The sequence below is a fragment of the Lipotes vexillifer genome, unplaced genomic scaffold, assembly GCF_000442215.2.
Source record: "Lipotes vexillifer unplaced genomic scaffold, Lipotes_vexillifer_v1.1 scaffold76, whole genome shotgun sequence".
NCBI classification, from domain to species: Eukaryota; Metazoa; Chordata; class Mammalia; order Artiodactyla; family Lipotidae; genus Lipotes; species Lipotes vexillifer.
The window spans coordinates 1,406,497-1,429,269 of record NW_006773751.1 but is presented as its reverse complement, the minus strand read 5'-3'; the positions used below and the strand labels follow the sequence as shown (position 1 = coordinate 1,429,269).

At 34.8% G+C, this 22,773-nt stretch overlaps 1 protein-coding gene across 2 annotated transcripts in view; it reads left to right on the top strand.

Moving 5' to 3' along the window:
- Window positions 1–22,773, top strand: part of XPR1 (xenotropic and polytropic retrovirus receptor 1) — a 212,522-nt gene that overhangs the window by 173,772 nt on the left and 15,977 nt on the right. Inside the window, exon 12 of one of the 2 annotated variants that reach the window (XM_007448513.1) lies at window positions 1–141. The exons of the other annotated variant lie outside the window; for it this stretch is intronic. Coding sequence (XP_007448575.1) covers window positions 1–141 — 141 coding nt within the window. The remainder of the gene's footprint in view (window positions 142–22,773) is intronic. 2 annotated transcript variants of the gene reach the window in all.

Here is a 22,773-nt window from a genome sequence, read left to right as displayed (position 1 = left end):
TTCCTGCTTGGCTTCGCTTTATCCAGTGCCTGCGCCGATACCGAGACACAAAAAGGGCCTTTCCTCATTTAGTTAATGCTGGGAAATACTCCACGACTTTCTTCACGGTGACGTTTGCAGCCCTTTACAGCACTCACAAAGGTATTCATTGATTGTGAAAAGATTTTCCAAAATCTGGATTTTCACCACTTGAATCTATTTCTTATTCTGGTTTCCTTTCCATTTGTCACGCTTCTTTTTTTTCCATTGATGCTCCAGTCCCCTCAGGTATACTACTTTGTTCTTGAACACAATTTTAGTCTCATTCCAGTATTTACTAACAAGTACCGTTAAAAAGAATCAAAGTCATCTGGAAGAGAAAGGATTTTGATAACGTTTGAAATCCTGAATTTGTTTAATGGGTTCAATCCAAGACACCTTGGGTTTTCATTTGGTTTTTTAGACTTCTTGTTCATTAATGAAGTTAGGAAATGCTATGTGAAGAAGATTCCCTCTGGCAATCATGTATATTTTTAATCGCTTTCCTTCACCAAGTAGTAAGGATTGTTTCCAGCCTGTTTAACTGCAAATTGAGTTCTCTGATCTCTCTAGTTTCTTATCTCCATGGCAACCAGTTATTACTTGAGACTGTTCTTCTGTTGGGAGGAGAAAAAGGCTTTTAGGTTCTGAGCCACATACAGGCACTCCTTTTGAATTTTTAACCTTCTCCTAAGAACTGTCAATCAAAGATCTCACTTCCTTTTACTAAAATGCCTTCCTTCTTTGTCTATTTAAATCAGTATTAGCCTACACCTTAGAGGCTGCACTCTCATCTGTGAGTGGTAAAGAAATGTTGCCAATTGAAATTATTACAATTATTTTTAGATACTTTGATAAAAAGTTCTTTTTCTGTGATTTTTTTTTTTTTTAATTGAGATGCTGTATTTAGGAGCCTTAGCTAGTGCTCCAGAACTGCTGCTGTGTGTCTGATGGTCTTGAAAGATTAGGGTGGTTGGTTTTTGTAAAGCTTGTGATTTGGTCCAGCAGAACACTTTATAATGTACTGCCACTTTTTGCAGTAGATTCTGTGATTGCAGTAATATTGGTAATGCAGCCAATAACTTTACCACTGTGGAGGCACTCTTGTTAAATGGTATGATTTAACTAAGTACCTCAGTGAAAGAAATACATCCTGAAGCTCCCTTAATTTTTTTTTTTTTAACTCCTCTCTCATGTGCACCTACTGTTTGGCTAGCTCCTCAGACTCTCCATTGTACATGCTTACCCATTGGTCAGCCTGGGATACTGGTAGATTTTGTACTCAGATTTTGCATTTTACCCTTTCTGCAGATCTCTCCCTTCAAGGATTACCCCTCTAAATTTCTAGCTGTTCCATCAACCCTGACTCTGTCCTGGAGGCAGTAAGACTGATTTTTCTGTGACTGGAGTAGAAAGAGGATATTGGGAGCACCCTCAGGCAAAAAGCCACAAACTCACAATTCTTACTCTTTATGCCAACATCTTTTCAAAGTAAGCTCAGGCTTTTTGCCTGCTTTTTGGTGGCTTTCCAGTGCCTTCTAATAGTTTTTTTTTTTTTTCCTTGAAGTATAATTGACTTAACAATATTATATTAGTTTCAGGTGTACAACATAGTGACTCAATATTTCTATATAATACAAAGTGATCATGATAAGTCTAGTTACTGTCTGTCACCATAATAAGTTATCATGATATTATTATTATTATTATTTTTAACATCTTTATTGGGGTATAATTGCTTTACAATGGTGTGTTAGTTTCTGCTTTATAACAGAGTGAGTCAGTTATACATATATATATGTTCCCATATCCCTTCCCTCTTTGTCTCCCTCCCTCCCACCCTCCCTATCCCACCCCTCCAGACAGCCACAAAGAACCGAGCCGGTTTCCCTGTGCCATATCGTGATATTATTGACTATAATTACTATGCTGTATATTAGATCCCCATGACTTATTTATTTTATAACTAGAATTTTATACCTCTTAGTCTCCCTCACCTATTTCACTCATCCCCTAACCCGCCTCCTTTCTGGCAACCACCAGTTTGTTCTCTGTATGTATGTCTGCTTCTGTTTTGTTATGTTTGTTCTTTTTTTGGTTTGTTTTTTAGATTCCACTTATAAGTGAAATCATATACTATTTGTCTTTCTCTGTCTGACTTATTTCACTTAGCATAATACCCTCTAGGTCCATTCATGTTGTGGCAAATGGCAAGATTTCATTCTTTTTTATGGCTGAGTAATATTCCATTGTGTGTGTGTGTGTGTGTGTGTGTGTGTGTGTGTGTGTGTACCCCCACATCTTTATCCATTCATCTATCAATGGACACTTAGATTGCTTTCATACCTTGGCTGTTATAAATAATACTGCAGTAAACACAGTGGTGCATATGTCTTTTCAAATTAGTGCTTTTATTTTCTTCAGAAAAATTCCCAGAGGTGAAATTGCTGGATTGTGTGGTAGTCCTATTTTTAATTTTTTGAGGAATCTCCATACTGTTTTCCATAGTGGCTGCACCAATTTAAATTCCCACCTACAGTGCACAAGGGATCCCTTTTCTCCACACCCTCTCCAACACTTGTTTTTCATTGTCTTTTTGATAATAGTCATTCTGACAGGTGTGAGGTGATATATCATTGTGGTTTTGATTTGCATTTCCATGATGATTAGTGATGTTGAGCATCTTTTCATGTGTCTGATGTCCGTCTGAATGTCTTCTTTGGAAAAATTTCTGTTCAGATCCTCTGCCCATTTTGTAATCAGGTTGGGTTTTTCTGCATGTTGAGATGTATGAGTTACTTGTATATTTTGGATATTAACCCCTTACCTCATATATCCTTTGCAAATATCTTGTCTCATTCAATAGGCAGCCCTTTCGTTTTGTTGATAGCTTCCTTCCCTGTGCAAATGCTTTTTAGTTTGATTAGGTCCCATTTGTTTATTTTTGCATTTGTCTCCCTTTCTAAGGAGACATATCCAAAAAAAATACTGCTAAGACTGATGTCAAGAGCATACTGCCTATGTTTTCTTTTAGGAGTTTTAATGTTTTGGGTTTTACATTTAAGTCTTTAATTCATTTGGGGTGTATTTTTGTATATGATGTGAAAAGGTAGTACAGTTTGATTCTTTTACCTATAGCTGTCCAGTTTTCCCAGCACCATTTATTGAAGAGGCTTTCTTTTCCCCATTGTATATTCTTGCCTCCTTTGTCATAGTTTAATTGATCATAAGTACTGGGCTGGCCAAAAAGTTCGTTTGGGTTTTTCATAAGCTGTTATGGAAAATCCGAATGAACTTTTTGGCCAACCCAATACATGGGTTTATGTCTGGGCTCTCTGTTCTACTAATCATGTGTCTGTTTTTGTGCCAGTACCATATTGTTTTGATTATTGTAGCTTTATAGTATAGTTTGAAATCAGGGAGCATGTTACCTCCAGCTTTGCTCTTTCTCAAGATTGTTTTGGCTATTTGCGAGGGGGGTGGTCTTTTGTGTTTCCATACAAATTTGGGTTTTTTTTTTTCTAGCTTTGCAGAAAATGCCATTGGTATTTTGATAGGGATTGCATCGAATCGGTAGATTGCCTTGGGTAGTATGGTCATTTTAACAATATTAATTCTTCCTATCCATGAAAGCTCCCCAAATTTTAACTCTTGGTGAAGAATGCTATTTTTCAGTCCAGGCATGCATCATGATTCAGAAGGTTGTTAATAGAGAATTTCTAAATCAGGCAATTAATTTGATACATGCTACCCTATGGCTTAATAACGCCTTACTTTTCTCCCATCCTGGGTAAAATTGAGTACTGGTTTTTCTTTTTTTTTTTTTTTTTTCTTTCGGTTGAATAGTTTAGGATATAATATCTTTAACTATACTGATACCATTCAGTAAGAAGCTGAAAATCTGAATTCCTCGAATCTGCAAACACTCCAGATCTGAACACCTAAAGCTAGAAGCAGTGGTTTGGATAGCATTGTCCTTAGATTTTTTGTTGTTGTTCATGTACCCATTCAAATAACCTTGTAAACTATTGATATATTACTTTATTATCTTTATTTTATTATTTTAAACTATATTACTTCTCAGACATTTTTAAGTTTATGTCTGAAATTTTTTGTCTTAAACTTAAATAATTACAAAAAAATCTTTTCCTATAAATTTTAAATATTCACATTTTTTTAAAAAGCTGCTAAGTGTTTCTACTAAGTGTACCCAGGTAATCTAAATATAAAGGCATTATACCATGATTTAATTTTTTTTAATGAAGCAGTTCTACAGTAGTCAGAAATTTTACATCTCTGTCCCATTGAACTTTATTTTAGTATAATATACTTTTGTTTTAATGACTTTTGTCTGATACATAGCATGTAAATTGAAATTAAATTATTAATTTCCTATTAGTAGGAAAATTAGTTACTAGGAAGATAAATTCCTATTATTAGGAAAAATACTTGTTAGAATAATTTTTTTCTTTCTGTGTTGTAATTATCATTACTCTGATTTTATCTATAGTTGTCAAAATAACATTACAAATTTTAATAATTATTACACATAAATATTTTTTTTAAAAAATTATTTATTTATTTTTGGCTGTGTTGGGTCTTCATTGCTGCACACAGGCTTTCTCTAGTTGTGGCGAGTGGGAGCTACTCTGTTGCGGTGCGCAGGCTTCTCATTGTAGTGGCTTCTCTTATTGCAGAGCACAGGCTCTAGGTGCACGGGCTCAGTAGTTGCAGCTCGTGGACTCTAGAGCACAGGCTCAGTAGTTGTGGCACTCAGGCTTAGTTGCTCTGCAGCATGTGGGATCTTCCTGAACCAGGGCTCAAACCTATGTCCCCTGCATTGGCAGGCAGATTCTTAACCACTGTGCCACCAGGGAAGTCCCAATATTTCTTAATGAGGTAAATTTATATTACTTATTACTCTTCCATTTTTCAGTTTTTATATAAGTAAATCCTGAGAAACTTTGTTAGCATTGCTATATACATAAGAATGGAAATTTTGTTGTTGCATTGTCCCTCAGTTTTTTGGACAAATTCTGAATTATATGCCCCCCAAAATTGCATAGTAAACTATTATTAATAATTATTTTTAGTGATCTATCAAGTTTTCTTTGTTGAAAGCAAAGAGTTGCAAATAAACTGAGTAAAGAATTTAACATAAACTGAATGAAAAACGATTTGTTAACTAGTCACTAGAGTCATTCACTTTCTCTGTTTCTGGACAGTATACCAAAAAACTTGAGTAGGACCAATCATATATTTAGTTTTAAAGGCTCCTTGTTTAGTTCAACATACTCAAGAAACAATTAGGAAAATTAAAATATTATTAATTTTGATACTTTTTTCAATGCAGTGTTTTGATGAAATGCTTTAACACATTTTTTAAACGTATTTTGAAAAAAAATTTGGAACTGCAGATTACACTCATCCAATTTATAGAGAATATCTGCTATATACCCTAATTAGAAAACCAGTCAGCCAAATCAGAAAAAGTTCTGACTTTACATACCTTAACTTAAAATACTTTACTGTTAGGGGATATCTGTATGTGTATGGCTGATTCATTTTGTTGTGCAGTGGAGGCTAACACAACATTGTAAAGCAACTGTACTCCAATAAAAATTAAAAAATAATAATAATAAAAAATAAAATAAAATACTTTACCATTAAAAATGCTAACCATCATCTGAGACTTCAGTGAGCCTTCTCACGCTTTTGCATTAGAAACATCAAAGATCACTGATCATCATAACAATTATTATAATAATGAAAAAGTTTGTGAAATATTGCAAGTATTAACAAAATTTGACAGAAATACAAAGTAATCAAAAGGAAAAATAGTGCCTGTAGACTTGCTCAACACAATTTGTAAAAAACACTGTGTCTGCAAAGTGCAATAAATCGATACACGACAACAACAGAGTTTTGACTGAAATTAATATACTTATGTATACCCCTGTGTAAACTTCTCATTTTTTAGTTTTAATTCTGAATTAGGTAGGGAGGTGAGTGGGTAAGTAGGTGCATAGATTAAGAATTATTGAGAATATTCTATGTATCAGGCTGTGCCAGGCAGTAAAAAAAGAGCAACAAACAAGACACGATTCTTGCCCTTAAGAATTTATAATCTAGTAGGGGAAATAGGTAAAAAGGCATTCATTTGTTGCACAACAATGTGAATATAATTAAAACTTCTGAACTGTACACTGAGAAACGGTTAAGGTGGTAAATTTTATGCTGTGCTTTTTAGCACAATTTAAAAAAGAGAGACATTAAAATAGAGGGTAAAGAGATAGCAGGGTTACCAGAACAGCCTACATACAGCTTAAGTTCCTAATCCAGCCTCTAGGCCTCAGGAAGGGAAGCGTAGAGAAGACTTCCCAGAGGTTATGGTTAAGCTGTATCTTATTGTCTATATTAAGTTAGGGAGGATTCCACTTATCCCATTATGTGTCAAAACACAAGTCCGTGTAATTTATGAGTGATAGAAGTGTTACAAGTGTCACTGTTTCCCAGTTTTGTTCATCTTTATCCCTAGGGTGTTCCCCCACCCCGACCCCAGATAAAACCCTACCTTTAAAGCGGAGATCATAGTATCTGTTCTGTTTATGTCACAGATTTGTTGTAAGGATCAAATAAGGTAGCTCACATGAAATCAAGAAATTCTGACTTGCTGTACAAGTGGAATTTATCTTTAAATGAAATATAATTCTCTTTACTGTCTAGAGCTAGTATATTTGTGTCTTCCTTTATGGAAAGTCTTTTCACAAGAAACACTTATGATCATCTTGAGTGTGTGTGTGTGTGGATAAGGGTGTTGTACTGGGTAAGTATCAATTAGGAATGTGTTTGGTTTTTTATTCAAGTAACACAGCTGTTTACTGACTGAACTTGATTCATGTGTGCACAGTCAAATTTTTAAAAACATTTTTTAGAGGGACCATTGGTTGTATAGTTTAACGATATCCCTAAAATTAAAAAAAACAAAACACTTTTTATAGTTGCTACATATTAAATATTTATATCACTAAATTTTTTTACCAAAAAAGACAAAGGAACCCATGACAGAAAATTTGAGATTGAATGGTGATCAAAAGCAGAATTTGATTTCTATTGTTTTCTTGGACAATATTCCAAGAGAAAAGGTATCAGAAAACATAGACTAGAAATGATCTTTGAGTTAAAAAGAATAGATTCTGCATGGTTAATGAGGTTGATCTTTTTCAATTGAATGTGTATGTGCTATTGCAAAGGATAAATTTTCTCAGGGGGGAGAAGTGTAGAAAATGGTGAGGTAAATTTGTTCAGACTCAGGAATCTGAGTCTTTTCAGAGAACTAGCCTACAAGAGTTACCATAGTAACAGCATTATTGGAGGCATTTTCAAGATTGTTTCAAAGGTTATGTCTTATGCCACATGATTTGTAAAAATGGAGACACAAGGGTTAACTCTGTACTTAGAATCACTTTTTAAAAGGTGAGGGAGGGGGGTTAGGCCCATTATTGGGAGAATAAGTATGATAATACTGCAGCTAGCCCTTACTTGTAGTAAGAAGGAAACACTTTAAACATTTCAGTATATTTTATTTTCTGTCTTTGATTTTAGAAACAAAGGATTTAGCTCTCAGCCAATCTTATTTTAAGAATTCGCATTTCATTACAAGCCTAAATTAGAAGCCAATTCCTACAAGTTTTTTGTTGGAATTGCGAATGGAGGAGACAGGAAAGTACTTTAAATGGTTTTTGTGTGTCCTTGAGGTTTCTTGGCCTTGGCAAGGAAAAGCCTGTGGGAGGTACAATAATAAAAAAGCCATTGTGTTATTATTTCTAATCCATTGATGGGGAGAGAGTACTTCATTAGATTTTCTGGTTTTCATTTACAGTTTCTAACATTCTAAAATATTTATAAATTCTTAGTGGATTTTGCTCTTTGCTGTTCTCTGAATACATAGAAGAAAAAAAAACTTCTCTTAAAAAATACTTCATGTTTTACTTTAGACTCCTTTGTTAGCATTTACTATTAGACATTTTTAAATACTTGGAAAAAAAGAGATACTCTCTACTCACTTAAAAGCCGAGTTCATTTGTATTTCTTTGCTTGGTTGTTTTCCAGTGCCCAGATCTCGTATATCTTCTAGATCCCTCCTTGTTTAACATTCTGTAAGGGGTGCTGTGTCCCCTAATGAGGATTCCTCAGCAGTAGTTCAGTGCCTTCAGCGCAAATAGTCATTTCATTGTTTTGGGTGAGCACACATAGTCCTGAAGTGCTTCCTCTCTGGGGGTATGGCCAGTTTGTTATACTGTTTCTACCCTGAATAATGAGCTTCTATGCCAGAATTTCCAAATTTTAGTCTTGTTATACTATAGTAGAAATGCTTTTTTTTTTTTTTTAATCTCTAGGGAAACTTTTGTTCCATTAACTTTTTAAAGACATACACAAAAATTTTTAAAACAACTCATTTGAATAAATGATTTCATTTTGGACTTAGTATTGAAAGTAGCTCAAATCTTTAACCCTTTTTAAATTTGATACATTTCGCTGTAATTTCTCTAGCTTAACTAATAATGCAGAAAAGAGATAGATTATTTTATTTGTTTTTTGAGGGTGTTTTTTTTTTTTTTTTTTGCGGTACGCGGGCCTCTCACTGCCGTGGCCTCGCGGAGCACAGGCTCCGGACGCGCAGGCTCAGCGGCCATGGCTCACAGGCCCAGCCGCTCTGCGGCATGTGGGATCTTCCCAGACCGGGGCACGAACCCGCGTACCCTGCATCGGCAGGCGGACTCTCAGCCACTGCGCCACCAGGGAAGCCCGAGATAGATTATTTTAGAATTCACCATTTGTCAGTATTGGCTTAAATCCTGCTGATACTATAAAATCAAATGTGAGGTATTGTTTCTTTCTGATTATTAAATTGACTTTAATAGTATTTCTTGAGTAACTTATATCTACTTGGCATTGTGCTGATTTTAAATGGTTTTATAAATATTACACTAACAATCCCATTTATATTTCACCTTAAGTTTCTTTTAAAATATTAATTATAGCTTTGAATAAATTATATTTTTGTATCATCTTTGTCATATAAAAGAAAAAGCTTTTTAAAAAAACACTTGTCCTTATACCCTGAAGCTGTTTTTGTTGACTTTTCTCTAATCGCCTTTGTTTTCTTAATTGCTCTTATAACTGATAGATGTAATTTGTTAGCATTTCTATGTAAATTGTGTTGCTTTTGAAACACTCATGCACAAAAATTTAAAGTTTAAAAACAATCTCTATTATTGTTTAGATACTGCTGGAGGATCTATGATGTTTAAAAGAACAAGACCAAAATTATTTATGAATTCAACTTACGGAGCAATTTGTCTAATTGAAAAAGAATTTAAAGACAAGTACTTGCAAATAAAATTTTTAATTTTAATTTATATATTATATTATATATAATTTTACATGAGGCTCTTATTGGTGAAAAGTATAAACATCAAGAAAAGGTATAGTGTCTAGGTATTTTCAGCAAAAAGAAAAGAAAAAAGAAAAACTGAGCAGGCAAATGAATTATGAGGCTTTAAGTTCCTGCTAGGTATATGTTACTCTAGGGAATATAAGTAGTAGATTATACATGAATCTCTTTCTTTCAGAGTTTCATAATATAATACAATAAGTGTACTAATCAGATATTGCTACATAATAAACCATCCCAAAACTCAGCAGCTTAAAACAGCAGTAATTTATTCTCCTTTATATATGTGTATATATTTATTCTTCTTTATGTTTGTGGGTCAGCTGGGAATTGGTGGAACTAGGCTGGGGTCAGCTGAATAGCACGGCTTTAGGCCGCTGTTCCCATTGGGTTTTTGGCTCTTTCCTGAAAGTTGGGTTTGAGTTTGTTACATGTTTGTTCATTTTGGGGTCCCAGCTGAAGGGGCAGCAGTTATCCAAGGAAAAACTCTTTATGTGGTACTAGCAGAAACAATTACTACTGCACAAACACTTTTTAAGTCTGCTTGTCTCACATCTGCTAACCTCCCACTGGCCAAAAGAAGTCATATAGCCAACTAAGGAAGTCTGCCCATCCGGAACAGACAAAGCAAATTATTAAACCCAACATGAATGGAGTAAGAGTCACGGAAGAAAGGAGTGGGTATTTTTAAACTGTAATCTAATCACCACAAAACAAATTAATTTTAACTGATTTTTTTTAATTGGAAAAGGATATAAACATAATATTGTAGAATAAACATGGCTAATAAACATGAACCATGTTCTACTTTACTAGTAGCAAAAGAAATGCAAATTAAAATCATTTAATCAAGGAAGTGATGATACAAATTGCTGGCAAGGATGTAGAGAGATGAACACTCATTCTGTTGATTGAGTATAAATTGGTAAGCAATTTGGTAATTCTATCAAGAGTATTAAAATCATTCATACCTTTTAACTTAGTAACTCCCTTTCCATAACTTTTTCCTAAGGAAGTGATTAGAGAAGTGGGTATAAATGAATATATGTTCACAGCCCTATATAGTAAAAATCGAAAGTAATCTTATGAATGTCCAGCAGTAGGAGAATAATTTAATTACAGTGAGTTTATGGTACATGGAATATTATACAGTGGCTGGTCAAAAGTCACCCAAAGCACCTGCAAATACTAGATGAAGAATAATGATATTGGGCTTCCCTGGTGGTGCAGTGGTTGAGAGTCCACCTGCCGATGCAGGGGGACACGGGTTCGTGCCCTGGTCTGGGAAGATCCCACATGCCGCGGAGCGGCTGGGCCCGTGAGCCATGGCCGCTGAGCCTGTACGTCCGGAGCCTGTGCTCCGCAACGGGAAAGGCCACAAAGAATAATGATATTATTTAAAGCTAATAATTATTGAATACTTCTATGAGCTAACATTCTTTTAAGCATTTAACATATATTAACTCATTTAATCTTTGCAGCAACATTATGAGGTATTAGAATCAGAGCTGAATGGTAGTTAAATTGGCAAAAGCAAATTTTATTCAGGAACTGTTGCAATAGAGGAAAAGTGATCTCAGTACAGAACTGGGCTCAATTCTGAATATAGAATGGACCAGTGGGGATTTATAGCCAAGGAGCAGGGTGGTGGTCAATGAGTGGAAAATTGCTAAAAGGAAACGTCAAGGGTAGGGGAGGATTTTGGCTAAAATGACTTGACAGGATTTTTGCTGAAATCAGATCAGGGTGATCAGATGCCAAAGGTGGAGGATGAAGAATTTGATGAGAGATTGAGGTGATCAGATATCAAGGGTAAAGGGTTCTCTCTAAACTGACTTAGCAAGATTCTTGCTACAACTGGGTGATGCATGCTTGACAAGGATGGACACCAAGTTTAGGTCTAGGGAACTTAGAGGAGCCTGACTATAGTTAGGTCAAGGAGAGTCTTTATCCATCCATCACTTCTGCTGGGTGCTACAGACTGACCCTGGAATAATGTGGGAGGGAATTACAGAGAGATGTAAATACCAAGGGGCAAGGAACATTGGATGCCATTTTAGAGAATGGCTACCACACTGTGTGTCTTGCCATTATTATTCTCCATTATTCACTTGCTGTGGAAATACACATGTACTAAATGGCACTTTCGGAAAGGAGAGAGAAATCTGAGTCCTCAGTCTCCAAGATGGTTTCTAAAACTACAGGGTTTTTGCCTTCCAATAACCCCCTACGCCCAAGATTCATATCACAACCACCAGAAACCCTCTGGTTATCTTAAGAAAGATTTATTTAAAGGATGTTGAGTAGCTTACAGAAATCCCAACAGGCAGTGAAGACATCACAGCTTGTATGCCCAACACTACCAATGCTGGACACCAATGTTATCTCTAGAACTGCAACTACAAGTACCTCTAGAATGAGGATGTGGCTGCTTCTCTTTGCCAGAATAAATTCTGTATGGTCCAAAATAAAAAGGAGAGTCTTTGTTGGAGGTAATCACTTGATCGTCATTTTTTAGGAGAGGAAATTCAAAACAGAGAGGTTATTTGCCAAAGTCGTACAGCTATGAAGTGGAAGAACATAGGTTGTGAATCTGAGTACAAACAATATAGCTCCAAAGTCAAGTAGCAAGTAGGTGACAATGCTAGAATTCACACCCAGGTTTTGTGATTATTTTTCTCTACCATACTGCCTTCTAATGTTATAGAATGACCTGAGCTCTTCCCAAAGGTGAAATGTTAAACTTGTAGTAAACAAAGGAAGATCAGATAGGGTAGTGTGCTATCCCTACAAGTGCCAAATAAATTTGTGTTTGGGGAAGCACAAAGGTACATTGAGAGAGAATAATTAGACTGTACTTTTATATGGTTAGGCCTACTTTGTGATCCCTTTGTCCTAATGGCCACATTCGTGGAAAACCAAAGACATTGCCAGGAACTAGCTATCTCACATAAATAGTCACACGCTTTTATTAGTAAGAGCAATGTGGAGTCACCTCAACTATATAAATAATTTCTCTCTGGAAGAAAATTGAAAGTCTTTCTTAAATCGAAGGGAGACAAACACTAACATATTGATGTTGTTGCAAGTGATGAAAGATTGGATTGACATGAATAATTTGTTTAGAGTTTTATTCTTGGTTAGGGTCATGAAATTCACTTCCTAAGGAATACCAGAGGTAATTAGGTATTTGTTAAAGCTGGCTGGCTATTTCCTTAATATATATTGTTAATAAACATTCCAGCATGCTTCCTAGAATGTAGTGAGTAAAATATGGAAACAAAGACCAGTAAGTTCATTTGTACCCTTTTTTTGGATTCCACATATAACGATATCATATGATAATTGTCTTTCTCTGTCTGACTTACTTCACTCAGTATGACAATCTATAGGTCCATCCATGTTGCTGCAAATGACATTATTTCATTCTTTTCTATGACTAATATTCCATTGTATATATGTGCCACATCTTCTTTATCCATTCCTCTGTCCATTGACATTTAGGTTGCTTCCATATCCTGGCTATTGTAAATAGTGCTGCAGTGAACATTGGAGTGCATGTATCTTTTTGAATTATGGTTTTCTCCGACGTATGCCCAGGAGTGGGATTGCTGGATCATATGGTAGGTCTATTTTTGGTTTTTTAAGGAACCTCCATACTGTTCTCCATAGTGGCTGTACCAGTTTACATTCCCACCAACAGTGTAGGAGGGTTCCCTTTTCTTCACACCCTCTCTAGCATTTATTGTTTGTAGATTTTTTGATGATGGCCGTTCTGGATGGTGGAGGTGATACCTCATGGTAGTTTTGATTTGCGTTTCTCTAATAATTCATGATGTTAAATATCTTTTCACGTTCTTTGCCATCTGTATGTCTTCTTTGGAGAAATATCTATTTAGATCTTCCACCCATTTTTTGATTGGGTTGTTTGTTTTTTTGATACTGAGCTTCATGAGCTGTTTGTATATTTTGGAGATTTAATTCCTTGTCGGTTGCTTTGTTTGCAGATACTTCCTCCGATTCTGAGGGTTGTCTTTTCGTTTTGTTATTTTTAATTAAATCTCAAAGTGAATTGATATTGTGATTGATGAGATGGTTCCTAGGTTAAATATTTGAATAGATGTTTCAGAAGTCCTGGTAAAGTTTGGGATAATTTAACTTTTACTCTATTTCTGATACCCAATTTGAAAGAAAATGTGTCAAATGAGGTTTCTATAAAAAGACATCACAGTCTTGGACTCTGAGATTAAGAATTGTTTCAGATGGCTTTTTTAGATCTGATGTGTTATACTAGTTTAGAGTATTGGCAGGTTGTGTGGAAAATGGTGGAAGAGATTTTGGCATTCCATCTTTCTCTGTGCATACCTCCTATTATATATACTCTCACTTCTTCTTAGATCTGTTAATTAATCATAATGTAGAATATATATTGTCATTTTTTGCTAACATTTATTTTTTTGATCTATATTTTTATTCAACTCTTATTACTGTATACTGCTATTATGACTACTTAAATGTTATACAGTCTTTTTTGTTTGTTTTTGTTAATATTGATATTCTTTAATAGACTTATTCGTTTTTTAAGTAAATAAAATAAATACTTCAACATTAGTAACAAATTACAATTGATCACAATGCACAAATGTATGGCAACACTGTGTTTGACAACACTTACTTAGAAGAGGTTAGGATGCCAGAAAGGGGAAAAAAAACCAACAACATGGTTTTCTAAAGAACAAAACCAGATCAATTGATTTTTTTTTTCACTTTCTTTGATTTAAGCAGTAGGCTGTAGGCATGGGGGATGTAGTTCTTATCTACTTTGTTTTAAGTAAATTTTGAACTATTTCACAGTTAATTTTTTTTTCTTTTTCACATCTTTATTGGAGTATAATTGCTTTACAATGTTGTGTTAGTTTCTGCTTTATAACAAAGTGAATCAGCTATACATATATCCCCATATCTCCTCACTCTTGCATCTCCCTCCCACCCTCCCTACCCCACCACTCTAGGTGGTCACAAAGCACTGAGCTGATCTCCCTGTGCTATGTGGCTGCTTCCCACTAGCTATCTATTTTACATTTGGTAGTGTATATATGCCCATACCACTCTCTCACTTTGTCCCAGCTTACCCTTCCCCCTCCCCGTTCCCTCAAGTCCATTCTCTACGTCTTTGTCTTTATTCGTGTCCTGCCCCTAGGTTCTTTATAACCTTTTTTTTAGATTCCATATATATGTGTTAGCATACTGTGTTTGTTTTCCTCTTTCTGACTTACTTCACTCTGTATGACAGACTCTAGGTCCATCCTCACTACAAATAACTCAATTTTGTTTTTATGGCTGACTAATATTCCATTGTATATATGTGCCACATCTTTTTTATCCATTCATCTGTCAGTGGACACTTAGGTTGCTTCCACGTCCTGGCTATTGTAAATAGAGCTGCAGTGAACATTGTGGTACATGACTCTTTTTGAATTATGGTTTTCTCAGGGTATATGCCCAGTAGTGGGATTGCTGGGTCTTATGGTAGTTCTATTTTTAGTTTTTTAAGGAACCTCCATACTGTTCTCCATAGTGGCTGTATCAGTTTACATTCCTACCAACAGTGCAAGAGGGTTCCCTTTTCTCCACACCCTCTCCAGCATTTATTGTTTGTAGATCTTTTGATGATGGCCATTCTGACTGGAGTGAGGTGATATCTCATTGTAGTTTTGATTTGCATTTCTCTAATGATTAGTGATGTTGAACATTCTTTCATATGTTTGTTGGCAATCTGTATATCTTCTTTGAAGAAATGTCTATTTAGGTCTTCTGCCCATTTTTGGATTGGGTTGTTTGTTTTTTTGATACTGAGCTGTGTGTAAATTTTGGAGATTAGTCCTTTGTCAGTTGCTTCATTTGCAAATGTTTTCTCCCATTCTGAGGGTTGTCTTTTTGTCTTGTTTATGGTTTCCTTTGCTGTGCAAAAGCTTTTAAGTTTCATTATGTCCCATTTGTTTATTTTAGTTTTTATTTTCATTTCTCTAGGACGTGGGTCAAAAAGGATCTTGCTGTGTTAAATCTTACACAATCTTATTTCCATTTTTAATTGGCTATAATTTAAGCTTGTGTCTGTGGCTTAATTTTTTTCAGTTTAACTAAGAAAAAAGTTTCTACCCTTATGAATGTAGTACCTGAAGCTTTTTTACAGCTTCATAAAGTAAGCACTTGAAACAGTGTCAGAAACTTTTAGGATCCTTGTATTTTTTTGTAAAATAATTATGGTCAGTAGCATTCCATTTAGTTAAAGAAATGACACTGTGTCTTTTTTCAGGAGAGGAGGGAAAAACACATACTTTTATCCATTTCAGAATTATTATTATTTAGTTATTGATCTTTTCAAGGAATTGCCTTTTTGTTTCATTATTTTCCTCTTCTTCATTTCAATTTCATTGATTTCTGTGTTTATCTTGATTATTTCCTTCCTTCTGCTTGCTTTGGATTTATTTTGCTTTTCTTTTTCTAGGTTCTTGAGGTGGGTTCTTAGACTATTTATTTGATATTTTTTCTCTTTTTCTAATGTATACAGTTGTATGTATAATTATATATATAATGCTATGCATTTTCCTCTCAGCACTGCTTTAGCCAAGCCCCACAAATTTTGATATGTTACATTTTCATTTTCATTTAGTTCAGTATATTCTTTAAATTTCCTTTGAGACTTTGTCTTTGATCCATGAATTATCTAGTAGTGTGTTGTTTAGTTTCCAAGTGTTTGAAGATTTTTCTGTTATTGATTTTTTTGGCCTATCTTGCTATATGTTCATTGGGCACTTGAAAAGAATGTATGTTCTGCTGTTGTAGGGTGGAGTGTTTATTAGATCCTATTAGTTAATGATGTTGTTGAATTCTATATTGTTGCTTATTTTCTGTCGACTTGTTCCATTAGTTGTTGAGCAGGAGAATTGAAATCTCTATAATTGTGGATTTGTCTATTTTTCTTTTCAATTTTATTAGCTTTTGCTTCACGTATTTTGCTACTCTAGTTGTTTGATGTAGACACAGTGAGGATTGCTACATCTTCTTCGTGGATTGACTCTAATATACTTATATAATGGCCCTGTCTGTTTACACTAATTTTCTTTGCTCTGAAATCTACTTTATTTGATAGTAAAATAGCCACCCTGCTTTCCTTTGATTATTGTTTACATGATGCATATATTTCCATACTTTTACCTTCAACATAGTTATATTATTATATCTGAAGTGAGTCCTTGTAGACAGGATGTAATTGGGTCATAGTTTTTAATCCCTCTGCCAATCTCTTTTAAGTGATATATTTACACTACTGACATTTAATGTAATTATTGATATGTTAGAACTTAAATTAAGTATGCCATTTTCTTTTTTGGTTTTCTGTTCTCTCTGCTTTTTATTTCTCTATATTTACTTGAATATTTTTAAATTCCATTTTGATTTATCTATAACATTTTTGAGTGTCTCTCTTTGTATAGGTTTTTTAGTAGTTCTCAGTATTACATTGTATATACATAACTTATCACAGTGTCCTAGTGTCATCATTTTACCATTTTGAGTGACTTATAGAAACCTTACCTCCCTTTACATCTCTCTACCCTCCCCCATTTATAATGTAATGGTCTTAAATATTTCCTCCATACATTTATTTAGCACCATATCAGACAGTTTTATAATTTTTGCTTCAGCTGTCAAGCATACTTTGGAAAACTCAAGAGGAAAAGTACAGCCTATCATATTTTTCCATATTTTTGCTTACTTTGTTCTTTCTTCCTTCTTGAAGTTCTAAGGTTCCTTCTTTTATTATTTTCTTTCTGTTTAGAGAATTCAACAATTCTTTCAGGGTAGATCTCCTAATATATTGTTAGTTTTCATTTATCTGAGAATATCTTGATTTCTCCTTCATTTCCTGAAGGATATTGAGTATAAGAATATGTATACATTGAGTATAAAAATCTGGGTTTATAGTTCTTTTTTTTCCAGCTCTTGATAAATTTCATGCTACTTTCTTCTAGCCTCCAGAAGATTTCTGATGAGAAATCCACTGTCAATCATATTGTTTTAACCCTGGCCATTAAGGTATTGGGTATTTCTTGACTGCTTTCAAGGTTTTTATCTTTGTCTTTAGTTTTGAGAGGTTTAATTTTTTTTTCTTTTTTTTGCGGTATGCGGGCCTCTCACTGTTATGGCCTCTCCCGTTGCGGAGCACAGGCTCCGGACACGCAGGCTCAGTGGCCATGGCTCACGGGCCCAGCCGCTCCGTGGCATGTGGGATCTTCCCGGACCGGGGCACGAACCGGTGTCCCCTGCATTGGCAGGTGGACTCTCAACCACTGCACCACCAGGGAAGCCCGAGAAGTTTAATTTTAATATGTTTTGGCTTTAGATTTATTTTATTTGAGGTTTGCTCAACTTCTTCAATCTGTAGGTTTATATCTCATCAAATTTGAGGAGTTGTCTACCGTTATTTCTTTAAGTACTTTTTCAGCCCCTCCCTATTCTTTCCTTCTGGGCTCCGATGACACAAATGTTGATCATTTTTATGGTTCCACAAGTCCCTGAATCTCTTTTCTTTTCTTTCTTCTTTTTCTTTTTTAAAATATATTCTCATTCCACTGTTCAGCTTTGTTAGTTTCTACTGTTTTCCAGTTTGCAGACTCTTTCCTCTGTCTTCTCTATTCTGCTGTTAACATCATTCACTGAGTTTTTTATTTTTGTTATTGTATTTTTCAGTTCTAATATTTCCATGTGGTTTTTCTTTATGTCTTCTATTTCTTTGCTGAGACTTCCTATTTTTTCATTGTTTCAAGCATTTCATAATTGTTCATAAAAGCATTTTCATCAAATAATTCCAGCAGCTTTCATCTCATTTTTGGCATCTACTGATGGACTTTTTTCACTCAGTTTGAGATCTTCCTGGTTCTTGGTATGATTAGTGATTTTCAGTTGAAAGCTGGACATTTTGGGTATTATGTTACAAGACTTTGCAGGTAGTCACACACACCTTAGTTATCCTTTGGATTCAGAATGTTTCCTGCTTTCACATGGTAGCACTAGCTGCCAACTAACAGCTTTGGCAGCATCACCTTCTTTGTCAAAAATACTAGTGTATTTGTGTGATTATTTGAATATTTTGTTCTGTTTTGTACATTTTTATTAAAATGAGTGGGAATTATATGTGATAGTACACTTCATTATTGAAAAGAAAGGTCTCGAATTTAATACCGTTAAAGCAAAGATGGAAATCATTAGGCACACTGAAAGCAGCAACGTTTAAACATCATTGCCAACACTCGTTTGATTTGAAGAGATTATCTGTGTTCTGTTGTAAAGAGTAAAAACGAAAAATGTCTGTAAGATGTTGGGAATAATGTCATTAAATATTATGTCTAAAAGACAAGGAAGATATAGTAAGGGGTTTTATTTCCTTATTTTTAGTTCTCAGGAAACAAAATCCTCATATAACATGTACATCTGTTACTTGTCTTTTTCATATTCCGCTGTATACAAGTTTTTAGGGACACATTGTATGTGTAGGCTGCCAGAAACCATGTTGCCTTCCCCACGTATTTGTTGGAATGTAACGCATTGTACAGAAAGTTTAAAAATGAGTAAAACACAGCACTTGCCCTCAATTCAATTTGGCAAAAATTAATTGAATTCCCTGTGGAGTGGGTGGAGTACGTAGGCCTTGGAAAAATGCTGGCATGAGATCTTTCCCTAAAAGACTAAAAGACATTACAATTTAATGGAAAATACAAACACATATACAGTTTACTCTATTGTAAAGTTAAATTCTTTTTAAAATGCTAGATAAGGTACAGTCTTATAGGAAAGAGAGAAAAAGTATGTCATAGTAAAACGTAGTATAAGCACAAACAAAATGTTTTATTAAAAAAAATTATAGGAAGGAGACATTACCCTCTTTCTAAACTTACACATGTTAATTTGTCATTTGCTAACTTTTATTATTAAATTTTTGTCATCTCAGAAAAGGGTATTAACTTGAGAAGGGTTTTCATGATAACTCTCATTGCTTTTCTCGAAACCTCCAACTCAGTCTTTCCCTCTTTACTTTTACAGACTACCTTTGTCTCCTATACCCTGAAAAACTTGAACCTATCAGGAGTCATTTTCCTTCAGCTATCTTCTACCTATATACATACTTATTTAACCCAAATCCATTCTCACCGTATTTTTCCCAGACTTTGGAACAAGGTTTCCCACCTTAGTGCTCTGACCTCATTTCCTCCTGTCTCTTTCAGGATCTTGCTCTGGCAGTCACCCCTTTTCGTTCCTAAATCTTCAATCTCTTCATCACTACTGGCCCCTTCCCTTCAACCTGTATATACGCTAAACAGTCTCTCACCCTAAAAAGGCTTTCCTTGTCTCAGTAAGCCACCTGGTCTAATCTGTTTCCTTTTCTCATTCCTGTATCTCAAAACAGTACTCTGCCTTTCCTCACTGTCTCTATTCTAATAGCCACAATGACTTTATATAATAATTTATTACATACATTAATTATACATTAAAATAACATTTTAGATATATTAGAATAACAAAACATATTATTAAAATTAATTTACCTGTTTCTTTTTACCTTTTAAATTATGATTATTAGAAAATGTAATATATATATATGTAAGTCTTCCTCCAGCTTTTCATGTAGCTGGCTCCTTCTCATTACTCAGATATCAACTTAGAGACCTTCTCTGCCTGAACACTATCTAAAGGAATTCTGCCAGTCTCAATCATGTCATCATGTTCTGTTTTCTTTTCTTTTTGTAATTTATTTATTTATTTATTTATTTTTGGCTGCACTGGGTCTTTGTTGCTGCTTGCATGCTTTCTCTAGTTGTGGCGAGCAGGGGCTACTCTTCATTGCGGTGTGCGGTGTCTTCTCTTGTTGCAGAGCACAGGCAACAGGCATGCAGGCTTCAGTAGATGTGGCACACGGGTTCAGTAGTTGTGGTACACAGGCTTAGCTGCTCCGTGGCATGTGGGATCTTCCCAGACCAGGGCTCGAGCCCGTGTCCCCTGCATTGGCAGGTGAATTCTTAACCACTGCGCCACCAGGGAGGTCCCCATGTTCTGTTTCCTTTTTGGCACTTTTCACCATCTGAAATTGTCTTGTTTACTTGTATATCTGATAATTGTTTACCCCAACTAAGTAGTAAGCTTCATTAGGGTAGGAAATTTGCCCATTGGTGAATAAGATTCACTACTGTGTGCCTGGTATCTAGAATAATATCTGGCATATAGTAAGTAGGTGTTCATTTGTTGAATGAATGGTTTCTATTCTTTGGTATGGCTCTCTCTGCCTCACAAACCTGGTTAACTCAAGACTGTTAATTTTCAAGACTCAGCTCAAGTAGCACCCCCTCCAGGAAGCCTTTCCTGGCTGTTCCCGTCCTGAAAGCCTAACCTATTGATTCCTCCTGTATGCACAGTTCCACAGTTGCACTTTCACATTGTGCTTTTGTTTATTTTACATCTCTCCTCTTTCACACTTAGTCCTTAATAGTTCTTCAGTACCTTTCTGTTCTCTAAAATATACCTGGTTACCTGGTGGACATTCAGCATATGTTTGTTGAATGTAGAAGTAAACAGATTTTTCTTTGCAGCTGATCTTAAGTATTATAGCTATATAATAAATAACACAGCTTATAGTAGTAGACACTCAGTAAGCATTTGTTGAATGAATAAATGAATTCCTGTGTACTTTTTTATTATAAAAACAATATAGCAACATTAAACTCTTGTTTAAATCATTTATAAAATATCATCACCCTGATGGTAACTGTTTTCTTTAGCCCACTTTCTTCCTTTTTCTTTTAGTTTAATTATACAGATAAAACATTGATATGTATATATGGCTGTAAAAACAAAATTCAATATATAAAATATATAAATACATAAATATGTATAACATAAATACATAAAGTTAAAATGAATCCCTTTAATAATCTTTCCTCATCAGGAATAGCTACCTCTGTATTTCTATAAACATAAAGTTATATACAGTCTGAAATAATATGTGTATACTTTTTAAATTCTGTTTTCCACATACCTTAGAAATATTTTTAATGTTACTTAATAGTTTTATGGAACTATTATTTCAAGTTGAGATGGACTTAGAGAAACAGTGCTGTCTAGTACAAAAAAAGTTCCTTGGTTAAAGATTCCTATTACTAGTTTCCTCATTTATCCTTAGGCCTAATGATTTCCATTTTTGTCTCAATCATTTTAAGATTATGAATTTTCTATAATCACAGAGTTGGAAAGAGGCAGAGCCTGGATTCAAACCCAGATCTTGTGACTTCAAATACAGTTATCTTTCCACTTACTGACTGTCTCGCTGAACTTCAGCTTCCTTAACTGTAAAATGGGAATATAATGTCTGTCTTGCCTGTCCTAGGATAAATTGATAGCCAAACTCACTCATAACTCAGCTTACCTATATAGGTTTGAGCTTTGAAAACAGTGTCCCCAGTCTATTTTATTTGTTTCCTTATTTAATTTCAGATTAAAACCTGGTAAACTCTTACCAGAGTAGAAAGGTTTTGGTTGAAAGCAAACTGTTCACTTTGTTTTTACACAGTGCCACTTTTTCATATTTAAAATATCCTTCCTGAAATATGACTCACAATGATGTCCATATGTAATTTTTCTGTTTTCTCTCTCAGCACTTTTCCCAACATATTACTTTGCTTTATCCTTCCTATGATGGTTAATGGGTACAAAACTCTGGGAAGCTTATTTTATTTGTTTTAGATTCACTAGATACCAATTACCATACATTTGTCTGGTATTAATTACGCTTCTAACATGGCCGGTGTGTAATAGAAGCTTAGTGTGGAATACCAATGACTTGATTTTCTGTGATTCTGAACATTACTAAAGTGGGCTACCAGAGTTAGCCAACAGAGAATTAGATGTAATTGCTTGCCTAAAGTGATAATATCTTCCCGGTACAACCTCTGAATACCAATGAAGGCAGATGATTTCAGGGAGAAGCACTCCTCATTTGGGAGATGGAAATGATCAAGTAGGGTAGTAATTTTAAAAAGACCAAAATGTAGCATATGTAGACCAGGTGCGTGTTAATCATTGTTTGAAGAAGTTCATAAGATAAAAATTACTTATTATAAAATATTCTGTTAAAATATATTTTTTAAAGTCAGTAAGTCCTTGTATATGTTTCATAGCAATTTCATAGAAATAATATGGGCTTAGAGGAAGGCAGTTTAGCCCATTGTACCTTTTTTTTTTTTTTTTTT